This window comes from Gobio gobio (genome assembly GCF_949357685.1).
Source record: "Gobio gobio genome assembly, chromosome: 24".
In the NCBI taxonomy this organism is placed as follows: domain Eukaryota; kingdom Metazoa; phylum Chordata; class Actinopteri; order Cypriniformes; family Gobionidae; genus Gobio; species Gobio gobio.
Window position 1 is genome coordinate 31,509,328 of NC_137120.1, and position 27,566 is coordinate 31,536,893.

The 27,566-nt window shown below is 42.6% G+C and overlaps 2 protein-coding genes across 5 annotated transcripts; both read left to right on the forward strand.

Annotated features, from left to right (window-relative positions):
- Positions 1–64: 64 nt before the first annotated feature.
- On the forward strand, positions 65–11,417 carry map2k2a (mitogen-activated protein kinase kinase 2a). The gene is made up of 11 exons (XM_079808153.1): positions 65–653; positions 747–957; positions 1,041–1,187; positions 1,265–1,342; positions 2,836–2,887; positions 3,765–3,889; positions 4,085–4,298; positions 5,177–5,241; positions 5,372–5,433; positions 9,550–9,595; positions 9,944–11,417. Exons 1-11 carry the CDS (start codon positions 571–573, stop codon positions 10,052–10,054), a joined length of 1,194 nt encoding a protein of 397 aa, XP_079664279.1. The 5' UTR covers positions 65–570; the 3' UTR covers positions 10,055–11,417.
- Positions 11,418–11,570: 153 nt separating this feature from the next.
- On the forward strand, positions 11,571–25,646 carry zbtb7a (zinc finger and BTB domain containing 7a). 4 transcript variants are annotated; one of them, XM_079807028.1, is made up of 4 exons: positions 11,571–11,790; positions 20,066–20,602; positions 20,690–21,525; positions 24,328–25,646. In XM_079807028.1, exons 1-4 carry the CDS (start codon positions 11,782–11,784, stop codon positions 24,773–24,775), a joined length of 1,830 nt encoding a protein of 609 aa, XP_079663154.1. In that variant the 5' UTR covers positions 11,571–11,781; the 3' UTR covers positions 24,776–25,646. The 4 variants fall into 4 exon arrangements, with proteins under 4 accessions (XP_079663154.1, XP_079663155.1, XP_079663157.1 ...); XM_079807029.1 differs by lacking the exon at positions 11,571–11,790 and adding an exon at positions 12,429–12,573; XM_079807031.1 differs by lacking the exon at positions 11,571–11,790 and adding an exon at positions 13,566–13,920.
- Positions 25,647–27,566: the final 1,920 nt, after the last annotated feature.

The following is a 27,566-nucleotide window of genomic DNA, read 5'->3' on the forward strand; positions in this document are numbered from 1 at the left end:
TTCAGTTCACCACTAGATGTCGTTCTTACTCATATAATCCTTTTATCAAAGCTCGAGATAAGGCAGTGTTCTGTCGACAGTTCTCGCGAGAGCTTGTAAACGCTTCCTCTTGGTTGGATAGCGGCTTCCTGGCCGGACTTTACCCCCCCCCCCCTCCTCCTCCGTTTTTTTCTTGGGGGAAATTTCAACTTCTGTTTTCGCGGGTCCTCCATCAAAACAGTTTCGGACAGCAGTACGCGGTAGGTGCTGTGATTGTGAACGACAGGCCTGACTTGTCTTTTGCCGCTTTTTGTCTGTGGGAGCGCTCGCGAGTCAGAGGCCGTGTCGAAGAGACATTCCAGCGATGCACGCGCTAAAATAAACTGCATTTCGCGTACTTTTGCGCCTCTGGCATTCGCTCTTTTTACTTGACACCTTCATATTACTCGGTACAGCTTGTGGAGGCATGACAGGGTGTTGCAATTAGGGTCTTACGCATTACAGAAACTTCTATCGCCACTGCCAGGGTTTGTGTAGCAATTTGAAGGGGTGGATGTCAGTAGAACCTGCTTGTTCTCTACTCGGACAACTATGGCACCAAAAAGAAGACCGGTCCCCTTGATTATAACTCCCACAGGAGAAGGACAGTCAACCAACATAGATGCAGCGGCAGAGTAAGTATATCATTTCCTATGTCTGACACTTGTTTGGTGTACCTTCCGGCATACTTCAGTAAGTCTCACCTGGTCCTGTTTTTCTGTCTTTAGGGCCAACCTGGAGGCCTTGCAGAGGAAGTTAGGGGAGTTGGACTTGGATGAACAGCAGAGGAAGCGTCTCGAAGCTTTCCTCACCCAGAAAGCCCAGGTGGGCGAGCTTAAAGATGAAGATTTTGAACCCATATGTGAACTTGGGGCTGGTAACGGTGGGGTGGTCCACAAAGTACGTCACAAACCCTCAAGACTGGTCATGGCCAGGAAGGTGAGCGATCCACTGACTTTATGCACCTGCTGCTGATGCTAGTTGGCTCGCCGCATTTAATACAAAGGCTGTGTTTTCCTCAGCTTATTCATTTGGAAATCAAACCAGCCATCAGGAACCAGATTATACGAGAGCTGCAAGTCCTACATGAGTGTAACTCGCCTTACATTGTAGGGTTTTACGGCGCCTTCTACAGTGATGGAGAAATCAGCATCTGCATGGAGCACATGGTGGGGCCAGTGTTGTTGTTTATAGCTAGAGTTTATAGCAAAAGTGTTACAGCACACTAACATGTATTTGTCCGCAGGATGGTGGTTCTTTGGATCAAGTACTGAAGGAAGCCAGAAGAATCCCTGAAGAAATTTTGGGCAAAGTTAGCATAGCTGTAAGTATTTTGTTGTATCTTCCAGATGACTTGTTATATATTGAAGTTGACTGGTTTATCTTTAACAGTGGTTCTTTAAAATTAGGAAACCAACTTCTAGTTGAGGGTTATAACATGTTGGCTCTTTTAACCAGCTCTTGTTCAACGTGTATTTTTAGGTGTACGCTTTATTATTAGATATGTTATTTGCCACTTTTAACACAAAATTACAGATTCAATTGCCGTTCAGATTCTGCTGTGAGCAATGTTCTTGTTATTATGCATAGTCTGTAGGTTTTAATTTGTTTGAAACTACACTAGCTTTGTGCTAATAAATGTTACTTATAGTTGACTGATTTATTTGTATATCTAAAATCAGTTATCCTGTACGATTATTCACCAATCTTCCTATAATACACTTTTTAAATACCTACTAGACATTCAGAAAAATTCATAATATCATGATTCCTGTTTGGCTATAATGTGAGCATAATGTTTTTGTGAAATAGAAAATATATATTGATGCCATATAATTTATCAGTATCGGTCTAGTTAGAAATATTGCTTGATATATGATATGGTTTGTGTAAAGTTTCTCCATTTATTTTTTTGCGGTCACCTAGCACTCACTTAAAACGAATATGCAAAATCACTAATAATTTAATCAATAATGCTGTTAAATGTAATCTTTATCAAATCTCAAAATTACTATCTTTTTTTCATAATATAAATTATAATGTTGCGATGCATTGTAGTGTGTAGCGTTTAAAATGATACATAGTATTGTATTTTAATAGTCATTTATTGCTTATCTGCCATAATGTGAAAATAATAACCGTCTTATCGGTATCGGGGATTATTTTAGTATGGGCACATCCCTAGAATAAAATTTTACTATCAGCTTATGGTAACTGTGTTTTTAATATTTGCATATGTAAAGTCATAGCAATATGTACATAGGTAATGCACATGTAAAATGATCAGGCGGTTGTGAAACGGCTGTAGGAATCCCTGAAGTGAGAAGTGCAGATGGCAACCTGCTCTACTTGTTATTGTCTAAAAGCCGAATCTAAAAATCGGGGCACAACCTCCATCGTAACATGTCTGCCACTATTACGTGCCGACTGCAATATAATAAAGCTGTGACCACACCCACGGATTTACAAACTCCCTTTCAAGTCAGAGACACCAAAGCATGCACATTTTTCAACACACATTTAGTCTTTTTCATCCCAAATGAATAAGGCTAAACTTCTGTTTCACATTTGATCATGACAAAACACAAACACTTTAGCGCAAAGACCAAACAAAGGTGCACAGATCTGTTTATGTGTGTGTCCATACTGTTTATTGCACGTGTGAGCGAATGCATCTTAGCTTTCGGTAATCACAAAGCAGAAGTTGTTTTGTAAAGACTAGACCATGTAGCACGTTCTATAAATTCAGGAAGCTTGAGACCACATTGACCGTTGAGAGATACCCCATTGATGCTATCTTTAATTCTCGTTCCGCAGGTACTCCGAGGTCTGGCATATCTCCGGGAGAAGCACCAAATAATGCACAGAGGTACACGCATTCCTTACTAATATCTTAGAAAAACATACGTGTGTGTACACGCGCTGGGATGGTGGCAGGAAGTAGCCCCCTAATGCAGCTATTGAAATTGCATAAGAAGCTTAAAAATGATTATTCTGGAGAGAGATTAGGCCTCACTTTTTCAAAGGTATTTACTAAAACTCTAACCAGAGACTGGTTAAAACAGAAAAGTTAATAAAAATCACATTTATACATTTTTTACACTACATTGTACTTTTTATTCCACCAGTTAGCGTAGAAATATATTCAGCGTCTCCAAGTGTGGCGCAACCAACATTTGAACAATAATACTATGTCTGAAGATGCAAAGTATCAGTTTCTCTGTCAGGTTGTATGAGGGTCTGGAGGAGCCACACTGGGTTTGAAGGGTTAGATGGAGGGTTAGGCCTATAGTTGTGCTGTTGTGGCAGGGATCGCTTGCCTGCTTGCAAGGAGCTGTCGAGGAGCCCAGCCGGTAATTACAGCCTCTCGGATGTGATTACATGGCAGCCGCACCCTGCACCCCCCCTCCCTTCTTTTTCCTCTCCCACTCTCACCCCTCTGTCCACTCCCAGTGGGTGTTAGGGCTGAAGGAGGGCCCGTCACGTGCGGAATCGTTGCATGTCCACACTGTTATTTGCTCCTCTTGGCCTGTGTTTAAGAGGAGAGAGGTAGAAAGTGGCTTGCATGTCTGTCCTTTCTGCTGTGTTGTCAGAGTCAGCTTTGCAGTATGCAGAGCATCTTGCGAAATGTTTTAGCTGGGCTTGCTGGAGAAAGGGTGTTAGAACGGGGATGAAAAGCCAGGTGGTGCCGCTGGGATTTGGACCCCAGCCCTCCATCTAACTTGGTCTCTCTTTGGTCCCCACAGACGTTAAGCCCTCCAACATCCTGGTGAACTCGCGCGGTGAGATCAAACTGTGCGACTTTGGCGTGAGTGGCCAGCTCATCGACTCCATGGCCAACTCCTTCGTTGGAACACGGTCGTACATGTCGGTGAGTCACCCTCCCACTTCCCTCCCCAACCCCCAACCCTTCTCGTTCCAAGCCCTGAGTCGGTGCCCAGGATTCTTCCATGTGGAGAGGAGGAAGTCGCTGCCAGGTTTTAGCCCACTCCTCTTGGCCACCTGCAGGGTGTGGCGCCCCACCCTAGTAGAGCCTTGACTTGCTTTCTGCTCTCTGCCTTGACAGCCGGAGAGACTCCAGGGCACGCACTATTCGGTTCAGTCAGACGTGTGGAGCATGGGCCTATCGCTGGTTGAGCTGGCTATTGGACGCTACCCCATCCCCCCTCCCGATGCCAAGGAACTGGAGGCCATATTTGGCCGGCCAGTGTTGGACGCAGGTGGGGCAGAAGGCCACAGCATGTCCCCAAGACCAAGACCTCCAGGACGACCAGTTAGCGGTAAGACCTTTTTTAATTTCTCTTAACATTTTTGTTCAATAAAGTGAGGTAGATCCAATATTGGCATTGGTTTTATTTACATTCAGTCTTCTCCTTACAGCCCTCTATGGTCACAATAAACAGTGCTTTTCAGGTTATCTGCTTTCACAGATTATGTACAGAAATTGAATAAAGTAATCAAATGTAGATGAATCCTTATTAAACAAAATTTAAGTTTAGCTATTAAGTTACAAAAGTTATATAAACGTGAATACATTTGGAAAGAGGCAAGCTTTGTTTCCGAATGCCATAAGTAAAGATACTGTCATTTTTATAAAAAAGCATCAAAAGTGCAATATTTATCATATATAGCCTATAACAACTGCTTCCAGTGTGTAAACATTATGATTTACGCACAAGATCCAGCAAAAGCTCCCGACAACCTACAATTTTTAAACTGACAGACAGACGTCACTACCTGAACTTCAGTGATTGGCTCCAGCTTGAGTTTTTCGTTATTATATTTTCATGAAGTTTAGAAATGGCAAACTTGAATTGAAAATGCTTGCTCTGTGCCAGTGGACATGCAGCGTTCCCTTTCTCTCACGTCGAGTGTGCGAGTGAGAGAAAGCGACAGGGGCGCTCTCAGCCAAGCGACGCTATGTAAAGCTCAGCAGTCAATTAAATTCTATCTGTGCAAAACAAATTTTTTGCCTCTAAATCAATTACAGGTGAGTGAAAATGTACGATTTACTAGCCATTGGATAATTAGATTTTTTTTTAGTCGCCTTGCGTGAAATTCGGTCGCATATGCAGGCGATTTACTTGCATTTAGAAGGTATCCATAGTCTGCATAATATACGTGTTTTAGTCAAGCTTTGCAAATTATTTTCCCCCAGGACACGGATTGGACAGCAGGCCAGCCATGGCTATATTTGAGCTACTGGACTACATTGTCAATGAGGTCAGAGGATTTGCTTAGCGTGCAACTTACTTCCTTTGTGCTTATTTTTGCCTTTTATAGTGTTTTTATGTAGCAGTTTCACTTCAATATCACCCCTTTCTCTGCTCCCCACCTGTCTCTACATCTGCAGCCACCACCCAAGCTGCCCCATGGCGTCTTCACCATGGACTTTGAGGAGTTTGTGACAAAATGGTGAGATCCTGTGTTATCTCTGGTGGTTTTATAGTACAAACCTGCAAAGACTAACTTGTCATCAATGTTGAACAAAGTGTTAAACTAAACTATGGCACAGTTGCAAAACATGTGGGTGTCCAATTTCCTGGAGAGTTTAGCTCCAACCTTCCCCAATACACTTGCCTGGAAGCGTCTAGTAATTCTGAAGACATTTATTAGCTGTTTCAGGTGTGTTTTATTAGCACTGGAGCTAACCTCTGTAGGTTAGTGGACATCCAGGAGCAGGACTTGGAACCACCGCCGTAGTACAATCAAAGTCCTTATCAAGGAAAGTCTGTTCACTCGGCGGCCATATTTGCAACGCCTCCGGGCAGCTATTTCGGGGATACAAGACCAAGTCCTATCTATTTGAATGGGGGAATCCTGGAACACTTCTTGTCGAACTCACAATTATATAACATATTTCAAATCAGCAACAAAGTCTGACATATCCCATAAATGTTGTTTCTCAAATAGCGTTAAAAGGTTTATTTTCCAGGCTAAATGAGCCAATGCACATGTGCAGTCCTAAGCACGAGTCTCCGGTTTCTATGGGAACCGGAGCTTCTAACGGCAGCTGAAGTAACGCAATGACTTTACCAATCAGCGCTTGGCTCTTTTACTTTAGAAGTCGGGACTATTCCGCCATATTCCGCAGTTTCTCCCATTCGTGAGTAATAGGGGTGAACTGTCTTTCTATGTCTACAGTCTTTGGTACCTTTGTACCTGAAATCGTTCAGTTTTTGCAAAGTCGGGCAAACATATCTAGATAATGTAATTTTCTCTTGGCTTTGTCAAGCATGTGCACACATTTATCTGCCGTATTTGCCTTTGTGTTTTGCTCTTGCTCCGAAACAAAGAGGTGGCTATTTAGATTACTCACACTGATAGTTTAAGAGAGCTTGACAATGCAAAAAAAAAAAAAGAATCTGTGGCTCGATTAGAAATAGGGTGTGCGTGGCAAAAATGACGTCAACGCGGAGTGGGCGGTAGTGCGCGTTGAGTGCGCGAGACCCTATTTCGCGTGGCGGTGTGCAGTGCATTTTTTTGTAACTTTCCGTGCTGCTCCGCAACCGAAGATGCACGAGTTCAAGGCGAATCTAGCCGAGCATGACGTCTCATCACACCGGTTGCTTATATTTACAAAATGAGCCTACAAAAGTATAAATAAGCCCTTTTAAATTAAGATCCATGTTTAATAAAAAAAAAAAAATCACGAAACTAAATGTTTAGTGAAATTAGGAAATATTTAAGAGATTGTTAATTTAGTTGTAATCATGTGTGCATATATTTTCTCATGTCACAAGTAATACACACCCTATAGACTATAGGGTACCCTATAAACTATATATCAAGATTTACTGAGTTTTACACGATTCTTTTGTAGCGTGCATTGGTGAAGTGTACTAAAATAAATATTATCACCTGTGTACATTAGCCTACTTCTCAACGCTTTTTCCTGATGGTTTATAGAACAACAATTACTATCACCAGACCCAGCTCAATTTAAGATTGAACATTGGTCTGGGGAGTCTGCTATGTATTTTCTACTGAACAAGTCAATTCAAATGACTCTGTATGCAATGGGATAGTCCTTCAACCAATCAGACCACAAGAGGCGTGATCAACGGGCAACGACCCATCGCTTCTCTATCCGTCATCGTGTTGAAGGGTTACTTCAGTGATTTAGCATTAACCCATTTGTGGCCAAATTTTTCTGAATGGTTTCATGCATATAGTCATGTTAATAGTGTTCTATGTGAACGTGTTCTGCATTTATTTTCCCCAAGTTTTAGTTTTTTTTTCTTCTTGAAAATCATATTTGAATGTGCGGCAACTATAGTTGCCGGTGGGCAAATATGTTGTATGCACCCCTTCAATGTCAAATTTGACTAGGATGAGAAAATTTGGCATCTAACTCAAAATAACTGCTTGCAACAGATCAGTCTTTACACAAACAATCACAAACAAATGTATTATGTATAAAAGTCGAAGAACATTCGATGCAAACTCAAAAAAGCTGCATCTATCTTATAATCTGTTGAATATGAAAATACAACTTAATACATCTTAAAGTGGTGGAACATAGTGCAGAACAAAGTAACTAACAGGGTATTGTGTATCAAAAGTTAAATGAAAATAAATTAATATAATGACGAAAAAATTACATCTATATAACATAAATAAATAAATAGTCCCATAGTATTCAATGGCTGACTGTAGTAGGTTATTTCATATAATGTAAATGTAAACTCATTACTTGTCTGAATTTCCACATTATAATGGAATCATAAGCTACTAGTCATAAAAATAATTAGGGTCCTTGACCGATTAGAATGAAACACATCCATTCCAAACTGGATGAAGTGTTCTCAATATTTTGGCCCTTACAAGACATATCATAAAATATGATATTTTTCCCTATCGAATTGAGGTCTACTGTACAGTAGAGATGTCAGTTAAAGGGTTAAGTTATGTTTTAGGCGGGATATTATGAAAGCAAAAAGCACTAAACAAGACCAAAAATCTTGATTTATTAACCCATTAACACAGTCTACCCCATTTCCCCATTATATGTACTTATCGGAGGATTTTTTCCAGAAATAAAATGCATAATTCTCTCGTCTCGGGGATATGAGGGGGGAAAGTACCATAATTTGAATATACTCCCGGGTTTCTACTGATACAAAGCTTAATGCTAAATCACTGAAGTTACCCCTTAAACCCGCCAATAGCGCGCCAGGTGGATAAGCCAGTCTGTGATTGGTTCCCGCAAAAGTGTAACAGAAGCAGTAGAAATTAATGCACAGGTTTCCAGACTAAGTTGCAGGGCGAAATCAAATCGTCGGCAGATCAGGCTGGGTTTACCCAGGCTACCGAGTCGCCCTCTGTCGTTTCACAGAATAGTACTACGGAGAGCGTGTCGAGTATAAACGCCTTGTCCGTTTGGGAAGGAGGGCGCGCAGTCAGCGGAGGCTCGCGCTGCGGGGCCAGGCGAAAGTATAAACAAGGCTTTAAGTTTTCCACTTAAACTTAACACCTCTCTATAGACTTCTGGGGCCTATACCATGAAGCCGGTTTAGCTGGCTAGCCAGATATGTTTAAGCTTAGTTTGTGCCAATCCTGGGTTTTAGGTACCATTAAAGTGGTTTGGCTTTTAGCTGTGTTCATCTCCATAGTAACTTAAGCTCCACGGCTAACCTGCTCCAGGGCAGGTTATGTTCTGGATAAGAGATCTCAAACTGAAATTAGACCAATCAGCTGTGTGCAAAGTGACACACCTCTGATGCAATGAAGTCACTCCCCCTGTTTCTACTCCAAATTAAAGGTCACTACATATCAAATGGTTTTTAAAGACTAAAGTGTCTGGCTTTTAACAATGCTTATTTATTATAATAATAATTTTGAATAACTTAGATATCATTTAAGTAATTATTATACCCATAATCAATTACACATGTATCATTTTAGTTAATCAATCATTAATAGGCACATAGTTAAAATTAATATAAATAGCCTATATAAAGGTCATACAAATAAGCTTTTAAAATCAATAAATAAAGCTATAAAAATGACTACATGTGAGTTTTAATGTTCAATTCTCTCTATATATCAACTAAACTAACTTCATAATGTTTACTTGCACTGACTAAGTAAGATTTTTCGTAAAGTTGTCCACTTTCATAGACAGCTCTTTTCTTCTTCCTGTGTAAATTTGTTTAAATTCTTAATATTTTCAATCATGTAATATTCTGCAGAAGAGAGAAATCAATTTCGCTGCTTCTCTCGCGAGAAGTAGATGTCAGTTTCACTGATCCACATCATGTGATTGGCTGTTCTCTACTGATGTCACAGCTAAAATCCTAAACTCAGGATCAAAGCCTTAGTTGACAGAGAAAGCTGATGATCAGCATCATGGGACCAACAAAGCCTGAATAGATTGGTTTGGTTTTGTCAACTCGAAACTAATCCTGTAACCCTGAGTTTGTTAAACTACCATCATGGTACAGGCCCCTGGTCTATCCCCTGTTTTGTTGATTTTGGATATTTAGTTGGTCTTATTTTATATATTTTTTTTGTATGTGTGTTTCACAGCCTCATTAAGAACCCTGCTGACAGAGCTGACCTCAAGATGCTAATGGTACGTACATTTGCCTGTATGGTAACCATAAAATGAAGACAGAGATTCAGAAGTATATTAAATAGAAATTTTAGTTTATCATCTATAAAGTGCTATAACATGGTTTGAGAAGGACTTGAGAGCTCTTCCGAGTGGCCACACATGTCCAGTAATGTAAATTTTTGGCTATGTTGGCGAAATGTCCACGCCTCCAACTCATTTCCGTATTACCTGTTGGTACTCGTAACATCAATATCATGATGTTGGCGAATGCATTACAGAAAACAGTACTTGTAGAATTATACTGAGGCAGGATATATTGAAAATTAAAATGCATGGCGTAATTAATGATGTTATGTTCGTTTGCAGGGCCACACGTTCATCAAGCGGGCCGAGGTTGAGGAGGTGGATTTTGCTGGATGGATGTGTAAAACCATGGGCCTCCACCAGCCCAGCACACCCACTCATACCTCTGAATGAACGCTGGCTCACAGCGTAGGCACCCATGCCATCCTCATCCTCTGCTTTACTTCTTTCCTGTCTGCTCTCACAGGCCTGTATGCTTGTAAGCCTCCGACACATCGCTGTGCACTCTTTTGCCGTTCTCTGCTTGCTCTTCCCTTCCGCTGCAGTGTGTTCTGGGGACATTGCTTTTTAAGAGCCTCTGGTGTTGGAACACTTAGTCATTTCAATGAATATGGAGATTAGAGTCACTTAAGTAGAGTGGCTGTATTTTTAACGACCAGATTATTCAGGAATGTGTCGAATGGTAAACAGCAATTTCATTAGTTTTGTCTTTTTCTCTTCATGGTCGGTTTATTAATTCATCATATTAGTTTTGTTGCTAAAGTGATAATCATTGGCAGTTAGCATTACACTGTTAAAATTGATAGCATGGATCGATGGCAAAAAATGTAATCATGAATCAGCTGCTGTTTGCATCTAAAGCGACTGTGGATCATACAGGTTGGTTTATTACAAAGGTGATTTATTAAAATTGCAAGATGGCCAGCAATGCCCAAGCGCATGTGTACAGGTGTTTATCTCGTGCATTGCAGGTAGCAGTGCTTTTAATCTGCTTAACACAGGCCCTCAAAATGGTTTCATTATGTCTTTCTACGGTACGTTTAAGTCTTGTTTGACTCATCTGTCACCAGAATGGTTTTCTCAAATCTCACTTTATTTGTCAACTTAAAATGGTCTTCAGAAAGGGTATATTTGGGAAGAATTATGGTTTATAACTTGTTTTTTTTTTCTTTATATAACCTAAAATGTCTTTCTTTTGGTTTCAAGTTTGAGTACAACTAGGGTTGCACCTAACTTTACAGTGCTTTTCCATGAGCCCCACTCCAACCAAGACCACAACAGGGACACTCATAGTCTGTTCTCCAGTGGTATATAAAGTGCAAAGTAAAGTCTCAGGCCACCATGTACAGTGCTATGCAGATCAAATGAACCTCAGCAGATATTGCCGTATTAGTAGGTCTTATATAAATACACGGGTGTTACAGATGGGCATTGTGAAGTGTGGCTAAAGCCCACTTGCTCTGAATAGCTTTGTGTTTCTGTTTTTCTCTCTCTCTAGTGCTTTTCAGTAACATTGAAACTGTATTATTCACACACTGGCATTCAGCTCAGACCAAGTGAATGCGTTGCCACACTTGCGTGTATAAAAATATATGTACAGTACAAACGGTACTGATTTCAGTCTTACAAATACCATTTTATTTTTTGTTTTTTTTTGGACTAGTTTAAAGAAGAGGATATAAGTCATTTTATTACCATTTGGAAAGTGTTGAATACAGTTCTAATATAAAAATAAAACTTATTTGTGAATGATTACTTTGCTGTAGTTGTTGTCAGTCTTCTTCGCTGTTTCTTTTGAACATTTGAATCAAGTTTTAAGTGTCCCTATTATACTGCCCTCTACGGCTGGTGTGTGTTAGTTCATCATGCTCGTCTCCTACTTAATACTTCAGCATTTAAGCAACTCAGTGTCATACACAATTACGCTCCTCTGTGTCCACTCCCTGTTTTACGGGAGAGTCCTCGATAGTACAGTCACTCTCCGAGAGGTAATATACTACTCCTCCTGGTTTTGAGAAACTCAGTCCAGCAGCAGGTAAACCAGCGAACGAGTCTCTTAAGTGGTGGAGGATAATCCATGTCTGTCCCGCTGGTCGACTGCACTCATCGCTTCTCTCGGCATGATTTTGGTAAGTGCGGAATCGCAGTACGCGTTTAGGTGTTTGATTTGCGTATTAATTACTGTTTATATTGTTTTGGAAGGTTCGGTTGTTAAATATAATGGAAGAAGAGGTGTCGAAAAGGTGTAGCAGTAAGAGAATAATGTCACTCCTATCCAACGACCCCTTGAGAGTAGGTACACTCTGAGCTGTATTAGTTTGAAACAGTGGAGGGTGTGTGTATATGTGTTGCGGGGGGGGACTGCTGGCAGACCCTGAGTGTCCTGGAATGTGCCATGGCTTGTTCTGGGGTGGGACTCCATGACCTCAGGCAACGGGATGGGTGGGTGCGACTGCATTCACACACACAGGGGAGAAAGAAGGACGGTTAACTCTCATTATTTTGGCGCACACACTCACCCAAAGTACATGTGCAACACCCCGGCAAACAACTTTGTACAAATACAGGCTGGTTTTACCAGTGACATCCTTGTGAACTCTACCGTTGCGTTAATGTCATGAGTGATGGTGGCCACTATGGCATGATAACAGCCTTTTACTGTATTCCCCAGAGAGTAGCAGAGAAGAGCAGCATGGGGGAATGCTGTTTCTTTAAGAGAGAGGGAGAGCGAGAGAGAGAGAGAAAGGGAGGGACCTTTTTGCCCTCCAGAAACCAGGAAGGGAATTGAGTTGATCTGCTGGTGCTTGGTTAGCGCATACAGAGCTTTAAACAGCAGAGACAGCTAAGAGAGAGAGAGCTCCACAGAGGAGGGAAGAGCTAACCCATAACAAGCACCGCCACGGCCATCGCAGGTGAGCTTGCTTCCCCCTGATTGTCCCCCGTGTCGTCTGCCCAGGGCCTATCGATCGAAGAGAGCAAGGCTGAGGAGGAAGGAATGAGGGAGGGGGACCGAGAGGAGAGAGCAAGAGAGTGTGTGTGTGTGGGGGGTAGGAGGGGGCTCCTGTGCCAGTGAGGAATTATTTCTCTCTGTTCTTTGGTCTTCAAAATAACTGCTTTAGCACACCTTCAGTTCACTGGCATTGCTTTAATAAACTTTTTTTCTATTCTCACAGTTGATAACTTTTTGTTGTTGTTTTAGAGGCAGCCCGTAAGGGGTGTGTTTGTCGGAGGTTAGACGAGCGGAGAAGGTTGTAGGAAGGAACCAAAAATAATTCCATAGGACAAGGTACAGCGTTATGCACTAGGGTCCAATTTTTTTATCCTTGTCATTCATTCGGAAACTAACTCTGATAACTCTGCACACACGTTTGGAATGTATCTTTCAGCCTTGAAATACGTTTGCACTGGTTATAGCTATGATGGAATATTTTAGGTTTAAAAGTCTCCCATTGGGTTAGGAATGCTGAATATTCTGGATGGTGTTGTGTGATGATATCGGTTTATTGTGTTTAAGTTCCACCGAGTTGTGTCAGGATCCCTTTGTCTTTTTTTCATACGTACAGAGCTTGGCACCGCTTGTTGGCTGGTCTGTACTTTTAATACCTGGCATCCTGCTAGCAACACACGGTAGTGTATAATTCAGCTCTGAATGCTTACGTTGAAGCAAGCTCTGAGATGTGGGGGTGGCAAGAGCAGACTGTTTGGGACTTGTAGTTCATGCTGTGGCCTAGAAGCAGGTGAAGTCATATTTAAGGACTGCGCTTCCCAGAGTGCATTGCCCTTGGCCATACAGGAAAGGGAACAGCCAGTAGCCTATCCTAGTGGGGAGGTGTGGTGATTGAGAAGCAGGCAAGCCAATCACAGAGGGGGAAGTGAAGCTAGAGCAGTGGGCTGAAAATAGAGTGGGGGAGTTAGTAGGTGTCTGACTGTGTGGGATCAGGCAAGGGCTTGCCTGTGTAACTAGGGCCACTCGGAAGTTTCCTGTCTGCAGTTGCTCCAGAGCACAGCCCTGCCCAGGCACAGAGGCAGGCAGGCAGAGGGAGACTGAGCTGACCCACAGGGAAACGATTCTTGCCGGCCGGTAAGAGCTCCAAATGCACTCTCACTCTCTCTGGTGTCTGAGACGGGAAAGGCAAGCTAGAAGAGAAATAATGGAATCTTAAAAGGGGAAAGAGAGGGACTTGGCTTGATTAAGTTCAGAGCGCTTGACCCACTTGCAGATGGCATAGAGATGGAAAACGGAGGCCTGCTGTGTTAAGGTACGACTTGGTAAGCTTCTGTGCAGCGAGATTCACTTTCCAAGTACTTTATTAACTTAACTCTTTGTTTTGATTCTTTTTTTTTATATCTGATCTGACCGTTACGAATCGTAATTTAATCAAAAGAAAATATGTTCTAGCTAATTCAGATTGGTTTAAGTTTTGGTCACATAAATTGTTGATGTCTGCGGGTTTGACACTTTGGCATCTCTGGTGGGTTGTGAAACTATTTTAAATAAACTTAAATTCACATCAAAGACATCCTGCTCACTGAGATCTCTAAGAACCTTGGAAAGTTTTTCCTCTTCTCCTGGCAGATCCCTTGTAGGCTTCTCTGCCCCCTCATTCTTTTTATAGCTGTGCCATAATGCACATCAACATCTACTCCCTTGGTGTAAGGGTCTTTAGCAGGGTCTCATGACTTGTCCATTCAGTAGACCGCATGTTTGTCCTGGACTCAAAGGCGTTGCAGGAAGCTGCAGTCTCTTTCGCTCGCTCTCTCTTTTTTTTTATTCAAAGATGTATGCAGATCATTTCCATCCCATACTTGCTCAACTCGTTTTCACTAGTGCGGGTACAGGGAGGACGCAAGGGGTATTTTTATTCACAGATGACGCCCAGTGCCTGAATAATGCACAGACAAGGCTCCTTGTCTCACTGGGGTGAGGCCGTTCTTTATTGTCTTTTGCTTGTTTAAGTGGCAAAGAGATTCTTACCCACCATAAACCAGTTAGCACAGGTCAGCATATAGTTAAATTAGCTGACAGGGTCGTTTCAGGTCGGCATTTATGACAGTTAAGGCATGTGTGAATTGCATGCAGACTCACATCGAGCAGTATTTTCTTTTTTGATTTTCTTTTTCACAGCATGTCTTTTAATATATATGTGGACATGAAGTTTCAATTGCTACTCTCATCCAAAGTGAATTGGTTAGTTTTATAATGCACTTGCGTGTATGAACTAGCTTATGAAATACAAATATTATTTGAACTTACACAATCCTCTAGAAAAGTTAAGTAAAATCGTGGTCTGTTGTGAGGACATCGGGCATCTGTTTTGTGTCCTTGAGCAGTGCAGGACTAAGGGCCGAAAGACAGTAGAAGTTCCCAGCAACTACTGTTTGACCTAAAAGTATAGTTCATAGTTCATGCTAAAGTAATCCTGGAACGTTTTGAAGACGCTTTGAATTAGATTTCTGGATAAGGTTTAGTTTTATTACGTTTGGGGGACAGTGTACATTTGTAAAGCATTTTTGAAGTGATCAAATTAAAGACTGATGCTGGGAGATGGGCTGATGCATGCTAGCATCACTATCGGTAATCAGAGAGCTCATCTCATTATTCTCTCCTTGCGCTCTTTAAAGGGCCTTCTACCACTTGTCCTTATCTGCTGAGAGTCTGTCGACACAATGAGTGAGGCCTTCTTCTTGGTTTCCTTGACAGTAATGTGGAATCCAATTGCTGTAAGTTTATGCTCTCGTCCCCGTTCTCTATTGTGGATCCGACCTCCAGCAGATGGAGGAGTCCTTGACATACTTACCTTAGTGTTATTGTTCAGAGATATGCTGTTGAGGTAGAGCTGAAAAAGAAATTCTGGGTGGGTTGTCATGTCTTTTTGCCTTCTCAGCAGCGGCAGAAGAGGGAAGTGGAAGCTGTGGTAGACTGGTGGTGGAGTGTGCAGTGCAGTGTCTGGGAGAGCTGGTCATCTGATAACAGAGCGGGTTCTGTTACACCATCACCAGAGTCACGCAGGAAGTCTTCTTCCGCCCAACCGGCCGGGCTGCCGCTGCAGCTGAGAGCTTGAGACACGGGCTATGGCCTCAGTGCAAGGGCACTGGAAGGGCTGGTGTAGTGCTGCAGCCATTTGTCAATTTTGTTTCTGTTTCGCATGTTGGTTTGCATGCTCTTTCCTTGTTTCCTGGCCCAACCTCAGATTGCCGTTTTGGGCAGCTCAAAGACACACGCAGGGAGTTTGGGCTGGAAAAGTTTGGTCAAACTATGAGGGGGCGTCGTGGCATTTTCACACGTGGGCTTCATCTTCTAACAAAGCTGCTGCTGGTCTAGAAAAATCGTAGGCATGTTGTTGCATTCAAAGTTGGGATTCTATTTGATATACTTCTACAATGACCTTTAATTTCAAACCATGAAGAGAACATAGTTTGCCTGTACCAAAATTTGATCCCATGACAGGTTTTGAGGGAGGTAATTTGCTGCCTATAGAAGTTTCCAGCAACTAAAGAAAAGTAAAACCGAGAGTTGCGCTAGCTCAAACGTTTGTGTGCACGTGCTTCAAGCAGTTTCACCCAATACCTTTCGGGGGGCGTTGTGCATACAAGTCTGGATTTTTGGCAGCCTACTGACATATCTCCAGTGAAACGACCCAGCACTACAACTCCAGTTTTATCAGTTGTTCGCCCACTTCCTCCTTGCTCTTTTCGCGACCAATCATGCTTCCCTAACCAACGCTGGCAGGAGTGACTCATTTGCAGGGCCTTGCTCAAAATCCTGTTCTTCTTGGAACAAGTCAACCCCTCTCCATACTGTTTACGATTATCCGGTAATATCCTCTCTGCCTTGACCTTGAACCCTGTCAACCTAGTCTAGTGACTCCCCTTCCCTCCCTCATGAGGCAGGAGGAGCTAATCTCACACACTCAAGCTTCCAAATACATACTGAGTGTACATTTATGTCACAGGGATGCTGTGTACATAATTTACATGTTTGCCATTAATCCTCTCAACAGATTCTTTCAAAGGATTCTTAGGCTCTCGTGAAATACACATTGAAAGGTGTGAGGCTGCATTGACGAAGAAAGAAAGTTAATAGAAAGACACTGAAGCGTTTTGTGAAACCCTACTGCTTGTTTTGGTTTGTCATAAGTCAATGTGTTTTCCTGGAATGCATGGCATGTGCTTGCCTAAGATGCTTCATTCTGAGGTGTCAGTTTTCGGTTCATATAATGAACAAGTAGATTTGCCGTTTGGTGTCCTCCACTGGATTAGCTTCGTTTTAGAGTTAGTTGAGGAGAGCAGCAGCTGCATTCTAAGAACTTAATCACCAAACACATTAAATAACCACGACACAATTTGATTGACTGTAGTTACCTCATGATTCTTGTAAAAAGATTTGACTGTGTTGGTGGTGTTATTTCCAACTGGTTACATAATTCTGCTTCACAGTTATATTGGAGTATGATACAAAAAATGCAACTGATGTACCTTTCATGCCTATCTAAAGGTAACCAAGAACTTCTAAACTGCTTTTGTTTACACTTGCCCAGTATAAAAATGACGCAGATACTCATTAAGACAGTTTGACAGTCTCTGAAAACTAATTTCGAAAGCTGCTCTTCACGTTGGCTGGGAGGGGCTGTTAGAGGAGGGTGGGGGATGAGGTGGGATGAGTATTCGCAGTAACTTGTGGTTTGACTTGCAAAGTAGTTTAGGCCTGTGCGTGCGGCCAGCAGAAGAGGTCTGGAAATGAGACGTTGGGGACGTTGCATGGCCCCTGTCACCCATATCCATGAATAAGTGATGAAGAATGTTGGGAGCCCTGAGAAGGTGTCAGGATCAGGTTTGTTTGCACTGTTTCCTCTTTCTTTCAGCTTTGCCCTGGGTTTATTCAGGGACAGGGATGCTGATTAACTAGTTTCTTGTATCATCCACAAGCTGAAGTACAGAGAGATGAATTTTGGTTTTGAGTGTCCCTTCGAAGAACTTCCTTATGTCAGCAAAACAGCTCTTTCTCTATTTCTCTAAATTCGTGTTCTTTCTGATTTGGAGGGTTTTGCCAGGTGTGGCACAGGTTCAGCGTGAATTAAATTGTCTGATTTTAAATGGTTTATTTTAGTGTTTAAGGGGACCAGAATTGAAACATTCTATCATTGACTCACCTCAAATTGCTCCAAACCTGTAGGATTTTCTTCTGTGGGACACAATACCATAAACCAAAAAGATATATATATTTTTTTGTCCTTACAGTAAGCGTCAATGGAATACAAAACAACATCACACCCTATTGACATTCTTGGTGTGGGCAAAAACAGTTTAAAAACTGGAAGTCATACATGGTTTGGAACAATGTGAGGTGTGGGTAAATGATGACAGAATTTTCATTTTTGGGTGAGCTATAACTTTAAAATGAGCACTAATTTCAAACATTTACCTCATGAATTCATGAAGAACATTTGCCATACTTGGAAACCCTTATTGTCTAACCCAACCTCCAGCCTGTCCTCTATCTTGATGTATTCAAATGATCTGCAATAAAACAATGAGATAGAATGCACCTGTTAGTCAAGTGGGGGGTAGGGGTGGTAATAGCATCCCCTACAGATGCACATCTTTTCTAAAAGTATACATTTTTTTTCTATAAAAAAAAAGTAAATGGAGAGACAGAGAGAAAAGGACTTAAACCAATGGCTTATGGGCATTACCATCTAACTTTAACAAGTCAAGACATGGTCCAGTGGGGGACTATTATTGGAATGGCTTCACTGAAGTGTGCTATATAGAAATGTGTAGTGCATATGTGCCCTAGATTATGCCATTTTCATCATACTATGATACTGAATTTCAGTATGTGCCAAAGTCAGATGGCGTGTAAAAACGGTGCACATAAGGTGAGCCTGAATGTCACCCACAGTAATAACGCAAGCGAGACAGGTAGTGGGGGTTGGATTTGCTGCTGAGTTCTACCTTCCCACCACCTCTCTAGTGCTACACCAATAGTGACCTGACTTGGTGCCAGATCTCTAGGTGTGGAGGAAGGCAGCTTTGTGAGCGTGAGAGCAAGCAAGCAGCCAGGTTGAGCAGGTCTTGCATGCATACCAAGGGGCTTGATCTGAAGGAATGTCATTTGAATGTATTGCTCTTATTGAGTATAATCCCCCGTGGCCTCACCCCCTGCTGGGTCACTTTGGCAGATGGAGGGGCGGGGGGTAGTTAGGCTGTTTGGCTTTCACGTGTGAGCGTGTGTTTTCCAATGGACAAATCAAGGAGGGTTGCCTTTCAGAGCCCCCCTCCCTCTACCCTCGCCTGTACTGCGGTCGATCATTTTAATCTCCCCCCACACGTGATCAAGGGGACAGGCCTTTCCTGAAACTTGGCACACAGTGCAGGGTGGGGTAACCGGCTCAGACCGGATTGACAACCTCCCTATTTAATACTGTTCCCTTGCAGCCCTGCGTGTGTCCTCCTACTCTTCCTCCACCTCTAGTGAGTTTTTTTCCACTCAGGCCTTTAGCCGGCAAACCCCTGCCCCCACCCCCTTCCACAGAAGCCAACTGACACGCAATTCAGTGCACATGGTGCCCAGGCCTATACGATGTGCCATGCACTCCCCCACCCCAGCAAAGCAGCACAGTACAGATTCTCCTTTCCCACTGCCATCACGACAGCAGGCTTGCCACCCTCTGACATGCTGCTACATTTGAATTCAGTTAACACCCTGAACTGATTGATGTAAACTAGAAGGCTCTTTTAAAATGCATTTCAAGACTGCTGACTACCACAAGACTCTCAACTACCCCAAGTTGAAGTCAAACAGCAGCTTTTTGCCTGCGTCACAAGAGATGTTGGACATAACCAGTAGATTGTTTGATGCTTATAAGGACCACTTTAAAGCAGCATTTTTGCACGATGATTACACACAGCATATAAATAAGTTTATATATAGTTTATAATAAGAAACTGAGAAGGGGGACTGAACTATAAGTTCTATATATATTCATTATCATATGCAAAACTGATACCTTCTCATCATTTAAAAAAAAATCTACACCAGTCTTTCAACAAGCACATTGTGTATTTACATTCACAGTTTGTTGTCAGAATATCCTTTTATGTCTTGAGGCTTCCGTTTGTGGTTCGGATATTCTTGACCAGTGGTCTTTTGTATAGGAGCAACCATTTGGCAACTATCTATTAGCCTCTCTGCTTCGTTTGCATAGAGGGCTTGGAAATCCTACCCTGGATGGTCATAGAGCGCTGAACTTCTAATGATTGATCTTTGATTGAAATTTTGTCCATTTTTAATTATGTCAAATACTTTGCCTTGATTTAAACGTCATAATAATTATTTTAATATCTGCCAGGCACTTTGTCACGTAATGATTAATAACTGTTATTGTTCCTCAAAATTCTCAGACAGGCAGACGGACAGACGGCAGGACGGACGGACGGGTGGCGGCTGCGATTGGCGGCTCGGCGGCAGGCTGGTGGAAAATGTCGTCGGGAGCAGGTGGGCGGGGAAGACGTGAGGGGAGGGCCTGTGGGGGTGCAGGCGAGGTAGAGGAAGGACCAGTGGGCATCCCCTTTCCAGAACACAGTGCTGACCTGCTGGGCAGTCTCAACCGGCAACGGCTAAGTGGGCTGCTGTGTGACGTACTGCTAGTTGCCCAAGAGAGAGAATTCCCTGCCCACCGCTCCGTGTTGGCTTCCTGCAGCACCTACTTCCACAAGCTTTTCACCTCGGGCCTGGCTGCTGACCGCCAGAAAGTCTATGCGCTGGACTTTGTGCGGCCTGAGGCGCTGGCCGCCCTCTTGGACTTTGCCTATACAGCCACACTCACAGTCAGCCGCAACAGTGTGGTTGACATCCTAAGCGCTGCCCGTGTGCTGGAGATCTCGCCCGTCCAAGATGTCTGCACACACCTGCTGGACACCAAAGTGCTCTCCCCGCCGGTGGGTGACCTGTGTTTTTTTTTTTTGCAACTCTACAGATGAATGTTTTGTACCTGTATGATGAAGTAGTTCCATTTCTTTTTGCAGGCGGGCAGTGAGCAAGATGAAGACGAGGAAGAAGAGGAGCGAGGAAAGAATGGAAAAGAGCAGGGCATCCGGCTGCGTGCCCGTGAGTACTTGGAGTTCTTCCAGAGGGGGGCGCATTGGGGTAGCAGCTGCAGCACGCCAGAGCTCAGGGACCTTCCCGCACACCTGCACTTTAGCCAACGCAACGGCGCTGACAGCAATGGCACGCCCATCAGCCTTGCTGACTACTACTCCCCACTGGCCCAGGCCCTAACGCAGCCACCTCGTGACCCAGAAGACGAGAATGTGGATGAGGAGTGCCAGGATGGAGCTTTAGCTGCAGAGACTCTGATGCCTTTTTATGCTCCCACTCAGAATGGACATTACTACCTCCATCAGGCAGAGCTTAAATCAGAGAGAGAGGTGGAGGTGACAGGTGAGCGGGAGCACGAACAAGGCCCTGCCAGCGCTTTGCTACAACAGATGATGGACTCCTTGGAACAGAAAAGGGAACAGGCCACGACAGGTAGTGGGGGTAAGGAGGATGGGCCAGAGGGCGAAGAGCAAGACGTGGAATTTTACTTGAAGTACTTTAATAGTGCACCGCACGAAGAGGCCACCACTCCCTCCATGTCTCCAAGTCTTCTACCACTGTGGTCAGTGAGGGGCAACGGAGGTGGAAACCAAGCAACTGGAGGGGGTAACAGCGGTGAGAGGAAGATGCGCTCTAAGGCCTTTCAGAAGTGCCCCATCTGTGCCAAGGTCATCCAAGGTGCAGGCAAGCTTCCACGCCACATCCGTACACACACCGGAGAAAAGCCCTATGAATGCGCCATCTGCAAAGTGCGATTTACCAGGTAAGCTATTTTTGTCAGTTTTTTTTTTATCTCATGGAAAATTGAGTTTAGTATTTGTACACTTTAGCATCTTGTGTGCTTTCAAATTGAAATTGTCAGGTAGTCAGTACACTAACACAGTCAGCCATAAAGTTGTTTTATGTTGACAGAAAGGTTGCATGACAAAGTCCTGGAATTTTAACAAGGGGGTCCAATAAAAGTGGGTTGTGGTAGCACAACCTGGTCTACTCTTATCAGGGATGAGGCCGTAATAAAACTCTCCATGCCGATATTGAAGGGGATTACAGCATGGTGGCCTATCGACGCCAGTGAGTCAGCTGAACTTGTGACCCGGGAAGTTACGTTGATTATTGCCCCTGCCATATACAGCCCCTCTTTTAGACAAATGGCTGATGAAAAATACGGTGTGCTACAAGACTGAATCTTGCTTAGCAAGCTGCTAGCATGGCTTACCCTGCACTTAAGGGCATCACCTCTTCCATGAAACCATCACCTTAATGAATTAATCAGGAGACACGCATTGGAAATAGACACTGCACCAAAAATATCCAGTACCCTATTTGCGTAGGGATGGATCTAAGTATGCCACCTAAATACACCACCTATTGGGAAGGGGTACTGTAATCTTAATCTCGTTTTATCAGGGTTAAGAGTGCGCTTCACTCACACTGCAATAAATCAATCCTATCTTTTAAATAATTCATCTGTCTGTGCCCCACTCTGTTACACTGTGTGTATGTGTGAGAACACACGTTTCCTCACAAGCATTTATGTATATATTATCCATATTTTGGTGAAAGTGGAGGAAAGGTGAGAAATTATGAGTGAGAGAATCTCCAGATGCAGTCAAACATGCTTAAATACACAAGCAGGCATCAACGTGTGCACATGTCTGTGTTTACATATTTGGGTGTGTGTCTGTCCATGGAAGCGCAGGAGCACATTTGTGTGTTCGGTAAGCCTCCAGTGTTCTGGACGGGTCAACCACCCTAGTTTGTTTAGCTGTACTCTGCCCTGGTCACAAGCTTAGGGGAAGGGACAGAGGGGTAAGCTGAGAGCAGAGTCTTCCAACAGAAGGCTTTGCATTTGACACCACACCATAGCTTCCTTATTAGTGCAGAACAATACACTTTGACGGTCTCTTGTTGAAAAGAGCCTACTTTTTAGCAATTCGGACCAGGTGGTGTCAAAAGTCAGACATTTTTATGAGATGACCAACATGAAAAATTAGTTTTGCTTGGATTAATATTTTTTTTAAAAAAATTAAATATCCAACATAATGTTGTATTTTATGTAGTTTTATGGTGCTTTAAAATGGTTGGAGGACAATTGTGGGAAGACATTAAAGGTTAAACCACATTCTTCCAAACCTGTTCCTCAACCCAGCACACCTTTTCGATCGTACGTTGGTTTTTTTCCCCCCATAAACTAAAAGCTCTCCTCAGTTAACCTCAGCTTCCTTTTGAAGATTTTAGATTTTGAAGCAATTGTGCTCTTATAACACATTCACCATTTTGAAATGGCTCTTTTGGGAAACTCAGGGCCCACTATGACTGAACTGAACATTGAGCCCTTCAGTGCCTCATTGGCCTAAAAAGAAATTATGGCGATAAAGCTGTGAGCTTTATGGCTCTTTTCCTCATTTGACCTTGGCTGCCTTCAGCACAAAAGAATGATAAATAAACTTGACTTTACTCTTGAAAGTGAAGATAAGGAGGTCAGACTCCTTTTGAGGATATAAGTTGTCTTTGATGTGAACCCCCTTAGCTGTTTGTTTATATGTAGTGTGTAATATATGTGTGCCTGTTTGTCTTTTCCAATGATCTGTGTGGCTAACCTTACCGGTAGTGCTGGACGGTTTGACCAAAAATCTGTATCACGTTTTCTTTTTTCTTTTATTGGCAGTTTCACGGTATATCACGTTTTTTTTCCACTATACCTTTTACTATAGCTTATTTTGCCGGGTTGGAATGAAGACATTTGAGTTTGTTTATGTTTTAACAAACTGTATTATTTATTTATTTACTTACTTATTAATCAAAGTATACTAATGTACATTAGTAATATATTTATTCCGTGTTTTACTGAACGAATATCTTGATTAGTTGTCGTAAAGACCCTTTATTTCCTGTGTATGATACGACAAATGTCGATAGTTTTATCAAATTAAAAGGTGAAATGTTGCACTTCTATAGAGATGAAGTTCATGTGTCCTCATATAGTGAGACACCAGACGCTGAAATCATCAGGAGTGTCACGCTTGCTTCAGTGTGTGTAAAGTTAGGCGAAACCGCGGCGCTCAGACACTAGTCCGTATCGATATCTAATACATTGTACGGCAATTTTAATTGTTGTGTTCTAAAATTATTACCATTAGTGTAAGAAGGATATGCATTAATAGAGTTCTGCTGTCAATACACTCTACATGGCACTCGCCGCTCTTCATGGCCACTTGATAGATACAGAAGCTGTATGGCAGTATTTGAAAAATTCATATCGGTCGCGAAATTTAACCCTGTTTACCGGATGAACCGGTTTACCGCCCAGCACTACTTACCGGTGTGTCTCGTAACATCAGATTGCAGTTAGTGACTCACCCCATTATGGAACATCAAGTAATGTGGGAGTGGGCATTTTAAGGAATTAATAGTGTATTAAGTTATCATGTATTCTATATCATGGTATTGTTTTGTTAATATCCTAACCTTAAATTGCTGGTGAGTCTGTCATTTGTTAATTTGCTTAATTCACACAAACCCATGGGTAGTGGCTCATTTGAAGTTTTTCTATGGTCTTTTCCAGGCAGGACAAGCTAAAGGTTCACATGCGCAAGCATACGGGAGAGAAGCCTTACCTGTGTACTCAGTGTGGCGCCGCCTTTGCCCACAACTACGACCTGAAGAATCACATGCGTGTGCATACAGGCTTGCGCCCCTACCAGTGCTCCAGCTGTTTTAAAACCTTTGTGCGCTCAGACCACCTCCACCGTCATCTCAAGAAGGACGGCTGCAACGGCATCCCTTCCCGACGAGGCCGCAAGCCACGCATACGAGATTCCGAGCTCCTGGAAGGTCCTTTGGAACTTCATGGCCCCGAGGCAGACATCGAGAGAGGTCGACGGCATCCGGACAGGGGCACAGGAACATCAGTCATGGAGGAAAATCACGGTAGTCACACGCACAGCCCGGTTGCCGATGGGGAAGGTAGTGAAGATTTGACCTCGGGGCAAAGGGACTCTGCGACTACATGAGTCAGACTTTGTCAGAGAGGGCTTTACTCAAAAATGAGAGGAAGAATGAAACGAAAAAAATAAGACACTTCAAACTACATGGTCCTCTTTATAAAAAAAACAAAACAAATCAGGGTGTCACGCAAATCTAATCTTCTGGTTTCTTTTTTCCTCCTTTTTTAGCTTCCGCATTCCGCATAGAGACTTAACCACCACGTTACTGGTCTGTTGGAAGAGCACTTCAAATCACTCACCCGTGCTGTCGCCATCTTTCTGGGTCTTTTTGTTGGTGTTTTTTGTAACATAATGGCATAGCCATATGCGTACGAGAAAAAGATACTATGCAGTTTAAACAAGTTCCTCATCTCTGGGTTGCATCTACAGGGCCTTGTCTTAAAAAGTAAGGTGTCAAACACCGGGCTGACTGCTGCTTCAACAGGTTAGCTATGAATGCTCTAAGATGTGATCAAGGCAACCAATAGATCTCTCTTTCTAATGCAATGAGCGACATGTACATACACTATAAAAAATTATATTGTCTCAGATTGCAATATATGCAATATTCTGATGCAGCACCTTTTTTCTAATGTTCCAGAAAGAATCGGACAGGGGTTTGATTTAAAGTGTTACTTTCGCTATAAAATATGTTTGTTTTTGATAGTTTATCTTTTCATGGTTTAACAGGTTACCGTTTCGAGTCGAATACACATGGGGAGATCTCATTAATTTGTTTCTGGCAGGGAGAGAGCGTAAGACAAGGGATGAGGTCCTGTGTTTCTAAAGCACTACCTTCATCTGATCGCCACTGGGCACAATCATGTTAAATCTTACCTCTCACAGGCCTGCTTTTCCTTATTGGCAGTCTTACTTGCATTATATTCTTTCTTATTTTTGGGATTGTCTTAATATTTTGTCATTTTTTCTTTTTGACCTTTTGAGTTGACTATTTTGGGTACTTGACACTTTACATTTGTATACGTGTGTATATATTAGGTTGTAATCTTATGAGACCCTTTACAAGAGATATATTGCAGATAGATAGGGTTGCATCTTAAGCTTCACTCCAGGTTTCTCACTGCGTTAAGTTTGCAGGGGGTGGGGTGGGGGGGTATGCTGTTTGATGTTGTAGAGCATTATAATTGAGAAACCCATTTTTTTTTCCTAAGCTGCACTTAATGGAACCCAGAAGTTTCCGCCCAAAGTATGATTTGTGATAAACGTGCTTCATTTTGAGTCTTTCTGCAGGAGAGTGAAACTGTACGCAACCGATGAGTGAGGGCGCCACTGTTATGCAAATGGATAGTGGACAACTTAAGCAGGGAATCTTTTATTTGTTCGTTTGTTTCAGCGACGGGAGGAGAGAAAGAGTCGAGCACCTTTTTTATGCATTTGCACAGCTTTACTAAAGATATCCAACAGAGATAGAGAAATCTATTTAAGGAGGCAGTTTGGGTTGGGGAGATACAAAGTGCTTATTCAATTTCTTTGCCCAAGGGACCACAGAGAAAAAACGAGTGATAAGGTGAGCAATAAATTAAGTCCAAATAAGCACACAGCTGTAGCCGTGTAAGAGGGAGGGTCCAGTTTTTACAATTTGAACAGTTAATGCAATGTACGTAGTTAAAAAGTGAGATCGATTAAGCCTTTCTCGCAGTGCAAATGATCTGCCGAAGTTTGGAAAGAAAGTGTCCTAAAACTGAGACCTTTGTTATAAAGTAATGTGTGCTTGCTTGCGTTGGTGAGAGCGGGTGCAGCACCGTCCTATGGCCACATCAGAGCAGGATGACTCATTGAGAGGGGCCTGGAGCGACAACAGGCACTTTGTGGGCACGTCAAGACGGGCTCCCCCCAAAATCCAGCAGAGTGGGTGCTTTGGTTGAGTTAGGCCTCTCGTTTAAATAAGGCATGTATGAGCGCAAGACTTGCCTTTTGATGAAGTGGCAGATTTGAAAGAAACTTTCCAGGCACATGCATCCTAAACGCAGTTTGCGATCCTTTCTAAATCTTTCAAGTGGATCGCATTGTATACACAGTTTTGATCTGGTGTGAATTAGAGGATATCATTCCTTCTGTAATGCTGTACCCTGTTTATCGGCCTTTTGCACCTTAATAAGAAAGCAAGATTTGAATGCACTTTGTTACAGAGAAGGGCACTTTTTAGTCAAAAGAAACGGGTACTTTCAAACAAAAGAGCAACTGTGCTAAAAAACAAAAAAGGCCCATCTAAGTGGGGATACTTGGCTTTTTTTTTATTATAATGGTAATTATTATTTTGGCTTGTATGTATGTTGCTTTTGTTTAGGTCTTGACACCAAGCTGCCAAAAAAGTGCACAGTCACTCGAGAGAAAGGACAGGGTGATTTTGTGTTGAAATTTTTGATTGATATGACGTTAACAGAAAATATATATATATATATATGAGATTAATTGCACTTGAAGTTAATTAAAAAGTTCTCTATTTTGTCTTAATACAGAAGAGAATAAAGATGTGGCAGCATCTGCAGGGATTTATGACAACGATCTATAACTACATACTCCATTTAAACAGTCTAGTTTCTGTCAATGCATTGCAATATTACGCCGGTCAAGTGACGCGTTCACTTAAAATTTGTTGTTGAAGGCCACACCCTAAGCATCACACTACTGTACGTTTTTGTGTGACTGGACGCCACGGCAGAATTAATCCTTCTGGAAATTCCAGTGCGTGAGCCTGTGTTTTCACACCCCAAAACACTCGGTTAATAATACATCACATGCCTGTAAGGGTTTATGTGGTAACACATTGACCTAGACCATCTCTTATCAACTGTTT